The sequence below is a fragment of the Candoia aspera genome, chromosome 3 (genome assembly GCF_035149785.1).
Source record: "Candoia aspera isolate rCanAsp1 chromosome 3, rCanAsp1.hap2, whole genome shotgun sequence".
NCBI lineage: Eukaryota > Metazoa > Chordata > Lepidosauria > Squamata > Boidae > Candoia > Candoia aspera.
Window position 1 is genome coordinate 110,017,393 of NC_086155.1, and position 5,539 is coordinate 110,022,931.

The 5,539-nt window shown below is 36.9% G+C and overlaps 1 protein-coding gene across 1 annotated transcript; it reads left to right on the top strand.

The window, feature by feature from the left end:
• The first annotated feature begins 253 nt into the window (after positions 1 to 253).
• On the top strand, positions 254 to 4,631 carry LOC134494648 (leucine-rich repeat-containing protein 52-like). Its single transcript, XM_063299897.1, has 2 exons — positions 254 to 1,068; positions 4,375 to 4,631. Exons 1-2 carry the CDS (start codon positions 429 to 431, stop codon positions 4,629 to 4,631), a joined length of 897 nt encoding a protein of 298 aa, XP_063155967.1. The 5' UTR covers positions 254 to 428.
• Positions 4,632 to 5,539: the final 908 nt, after the last annotated feature.

The following is a 5,539-nucleotide window of genomic DNA, read 5'->3' on the forward strand; positions in this document are numbered from 1 at the left end:
GAAAATATAGTCTTGAGAATCTTGGTCAACATGGACATAAATGTAAATGCACATATATGACTGCTAAAGCATCATCTAGTGTATACATTTCATATGCAAAGCAGTAAAACTATCTTGTGTAAATATTACTGTTCTATGTAATAATATAATTATTGTTACAAGAGTATAAAATATTGGAATATGTATAAATAGTAAAAAAAGAAATGAATAATTATTAAGACAACTGACATAGGCAGGTCTGCTTGTACATCACCATCATAATTCCAGACATATGGGCCAAAGAGGTGATGTCATAAAGGTAACAGTAACAGCTGAGATGACCTGGAGCTCTTCTAACAGGAACTGGTAAACTAACATTCTCTTCTACATTTGAAGTTTCAAAAAGGCAAGTCCTCTTCTGATGAAGCTGAAGAAGAGAAATAGACAGAATGGGGTATTTCATTCTGCCCTCTTTTCATAGTTCCACAGTCTTGTGGATGACTCTTGCGCTTGGAATAAAATGGATAGAAGAAGTCCTGAGTTGTCCAAACCAATGTACCTGTAACAAGTGGGAAGTGAACTGCACAGGAAAGAATTTAGACAATATTCCAACCACAATTCCACTGACTTCCAGAAAATTAATTCTGGCTCAGAACAATCTCACCAATTTACCACTATTAACCATGAGTTATCTCAATGAACTAATCCACCTAGACTGCAGCCACAATCTGTTAACAATGGACTTGGATTTCAGTTTTCCAGCATTAAACAAATTGACATATTTGGATCTCAGCTTCAACAGGCTCTCCCGCATAACACCCTTCACTTTTTCACAACTGAAAAAGCTGCTGCTCCTGAATCTTTCTGGTAATCCAACAATGGTGGAGGTTAGGGAATGGGCCTTTGAAAAGAACACCCTCCTGAGATATATAGATGTGAGTGACTGTGGCTTGGGTTACCTCGGTGCTGAAGTGTTTTATAATCTGTACAGACTTCCTATTTTGGGACTAAAGGGTAACCCCTGGACTTGTGACTGCAGATTCGTATTATTCCTCAAATGGCTAAAGAAGAGTGGTATTAAGTCCCCAGGTGAGACCAGATTTCATGATGAATATCTCTTTTATTCCCAGTGTTCATTGGAATGTGGATGCTTCAACTGGCGCCAAATCCACAGACCTAATCACACTTCCTTGAGTCCCTCCGTGTCCCTACACAGAAAACTTGCATGAATGTTTTATACATGCTCCTCAGATGATTCATCAATTGCCACTGTAATGTGTACTAAGTTGTAAGCTACTGCATGAGTTGCCTTTGAGCATGGGGAGAAAGACTATATATATAAATGCAGCAGATAAAGTAACAACAAATATATATTTGTTGTTACTTTATATAAATAAAGTATATATAAATATATATAAATACAAATAAAATATATATAAATATTCCATTTATATGGCCACACATCTCAAATACATGACACTCTGGGTGGCTAATAATATTTTAAAAATAAGTTAGAAAAAATATTACAAAAACATAAATAACATATATAGCAACTGAAGAAAAAACAACCAACAACAATTAACATTGTTAATTTAGATATTTCCCTACAATCACTTTCAATTTGAATTTGCCCCATTCCTTCAGTTGGAGGGAAATATCAATTCAAAATAAGTGTGGAGTCGGAACATTTCAAAATTATCTATACTGTATATTAAGTCAAGGAACAATTTCTACTCTTTAGCTTTCATTGAAAGACATCACTGAAATATTCTGGCCAATTAACTCTTTGGCCTAGTCCTACTTGGAATTGCATTTTGTCATATCCCTGTACCCAGCTGAAATTTACCATTGTGGACCCACAGTGATATCTTTATTTGTTTATAGTAATCTATAGTAGGCTACAATGAAAAACAGGGTGAAGTCTCTTTAAATTATGTGGAAGTTGTAATCGAACAGTGGCAAGATTAATGATTTTCATGACAGGAAAAGGTCCTATAAATTTTGGTCCAAATTTTTGGGATGGTTGAGGTGAGCGGAGGAATTTTGTAGAGAGATAGACTTTATCCCCAATCTTGAAGGGTTTCTCAGGAGAGCGTTTGCAATTGGCAAATTTTTAATAAGTATTCTGTGCATCAGTTTGAGCTTGCTGAATTACTGGCCAAGCTGAAGTAACCCTGGATTAATAGAGCATGACACTCTATTAATCACAGCTGTATGTTTGTGGCTATTAATGCAGGATGTTTGAATCAGTAAAATGAATTATCTAGGGATTTTAAAACTTGGGATTTGTGTGTGTGTGTGTGTGTGTGTGTGTGTGTGTTAAGAATTGAAATAGTCTCAGCAGATTGAAAGAAAAAAAAGTTTTTAAAACAGAGATCAGAAGTATAGACAGACCTGAGATCCAACAATTGCATAGAGTTTGCAGTTATGATGGTGATGAAAAAGTAACTTTATGGCCAATCCTTGTGTTTATGACCTTCACAGGCCTGTAAAGCAAAGGAAAGCTGAAGTTGAGGTTTCACTTAGCAACTGCTTTTCTTAACAAACGAGCTGCTGGTCCCAATTGTGGTTGCTAAACAAGGACTACCTGTAGTCTGTTGCAAGAATTAGAACATACTGCATAGTGGTCTTAAAAGAAATAAAAGCCATGAAAAGGCTTGACTTGCCAAGAGAATTAGCAATTTATTACTGTTACATTAAGGATCTTGTGTACAAGAAGGATGAAATTATTAAGCATATATTAGAAGGCTTATCGTATAACTATTACTCAAAAGAAGACAATTCCCTAACTTGGGATGAAACAATGAAACATGGAAATGGCATAGATCACTAAACTGATTAATTCTGTAAGAATATAGATGGGAATTATTTTATAGAAAAATGTTTTTTCATATTGTGACAACAGATTTTATGATTATATAAATTTGTACTTTTATTTTGTCCACATGAAGCTAATATTCTCTGAGTGCTCAGAGAAAATATTTCGGGTGTATGTGCATATAAAAAATCCTCAGTCAAAATCTTAATATTTACTACCACCCATTTTTTCATAAACATTTGAAACTAAAATGCAAGCTGAATCATGGTGTTTATACAGCCAAAGTGGAACTCCTAGGAAGCAAGGGGGAAGTTTTATCAAATTCATCCAAATTTTACAGAAATAGGGATAACTCTGGACAAAGTTTTCCTTCCTTTCCAAACCCCTGAGAACTGGAAACCTTTGGTGCTGAAATGGAACACAATAACACCAAAGCTGCAGTATTAAAATAGGTACATTCCACACTGAGCATTTTGTTGCAGCTTTCCTTTGTTGCCTAATATATATGTTTATTTATCAAAAGCTCTTCTATTATATGTAGGAAATACTACCTCAAAAAAGAATTATAACACAGAAGCTGAGCTTGCATGTCAGAACACATCACAATGTAGTTTGAGAAGTTTGGCTTAATATGATGTGTGAGCCACTTGCTTAACAAATTGTAGTTTAAAAGTCTTAACTTAGAATAGGGTGTAAATTCCGTCAAAAAGTATCTGATTTCAAGAAAGAAATGTGAATAATACAGCCTATAAAACAGTTACTTCTGTTCTTACTCTGTTGTAAGTTGGCATACTACCATGCTACGACCACCTCTACAAGTCTTATTCTTTTAATTTGCATCAAACTCTAAATAATGCATGTAGTCTGTTATTTCCTCATTATAAAAGCTTCAGTCACCAAAAATTGCTGAAAACTAAGAATTAGATTTACTCTACTAGGAAGTTAGGGCGGATTCCATAGGACATTCAACTGTGGTTTTAAAAATGGCATTAACCCCTAAGTAGGCAGAACATCAGAGAGCTTTCTCCATTTTTGATGGAAACTGAAACGAGTAACATGCCAATGGTTCTGGAATAATCTTCTTTGGATCACTCATCTGATGAGTAATTACTGAGTTTTTGATCCAACTTAAATTATAAGACATGGTCAGGAAATAATGATTTTAAGAAACTAAATATAGTTTGCCTTTCATAAATTCTGACTGAAGGTAGTTTCCATTAGAAACAGCCTCCACAGAATATCCATTGGACATAACAAATCCAATTTCTTGTAACATGAATTTGGTCAGACCAGTAAAGGATACGTTGTCATTTGGAGTAAAAAAAAATGGATAGTCAAAATAGGTAATTTATCATACTTTGTGCATTCTGGACTCTATGCTGGAGCATGAATGTCTGGCAAAATTAGAGAAGAGCCAGATTTAGTATTAGATAGAGACTCCTTAGTCCTCTCTGCAGAATTATTCACCCATGTGTTCCTTGCCTTGGCTTGTTAAACAGAAATCTAGTTGTAGGCATGCCAGCAACTGTTTAAAATGCAGACTGTAATTGCTCTCACTTTATGTTTTCTGTCTGCAGACATTGAGAATGCTACCTGCAGCAAACCAGAAAAAATGCAGGGTCTTTCTCTCATCAGCATAGAACCGAAGCTCCACCATCTGTGCCTTCTGCACATAGAACTGGAAGACTTTGTACACATGAGTCTATTAACCTTCTGCGTCTTTATTGGAGGAACTCTACTGGTGTGGCTCGTTGGGTTTGGCACAGTGATATATTACCATCCTGTCATGAAGACATATGATGAACCAGAGAATGAAGAGTACAGAATGATTTAACTTGCTGCTTTGGAGCTCTTCCAAGTGTCAACCCCTAATGTAGATGCACCAGCATTTTAGTCCCTTTGTTTCACTGCAAAATTATTTAGCTGAAGTTTTAATCCGTTCAAGGAAGAGGTTTCATTTCCTTTCATTATTAACAGAGTATGCAAAAATGCCACCCTGAGGTAGGGAATGGGATAGTGGGGTATCAAGAGAGTATGGTATGGCCAAGTGGAGAGTATGGCGCTGGAGAATCAAAAAGCAACTCCAGCGTGTTGGGGTGTGCACATGTCTTCCAAACATGAAAATAGTCCTGAGAAAATGTACAAGTCAACAGAACAGAGGGCAAGTCAAGAAAACCTCCACTTCTTTCTGTGATTTGTTATAAAAAGTTTGCCTCTGAACAGAGACTTTGGTGGGAATAAGTGAAAGCAATCACTCAGGCCTCGCCCATGAAAATACAATTCCGGAATGGAAAGGAACAGATGGATCAAATTCTTTCAGTGCTGGCACTAAGAGTAGTAAGTTGAAAACAGTTGACCCCACCCACCCCTTTTTCCAGCATTTTGTGTTTCATCACAGATTCCTTGAGTCAATTTCAATTGACAAAAAGCAGTTACTGTAATGGAAACAAACTGCACTGACCTACAGTAGCATACAGCAAGGTAAGAGGGGCTCCTATGCTACAGGCCTCTCAGAGTCAGAGGGCCCAGTCTCTTTGCAACTGAAAGCACAGCTCCCTTCTAGAGCCTGTGGAGAATTTGGGTGGCTCTGGAGCAGCAGCTCTGGACCATCTACATTGCTTTTGGTCATCCTGGAGTGGCTATTTTGGTTCCTCATTCATGTGGGAAGCAAAAGAATATTCTGTGTCCTGGGCTCAGCAGGGGGTGGAGTGGGGTGGGGGGTGAAAATGCCTGTGCAGCAGG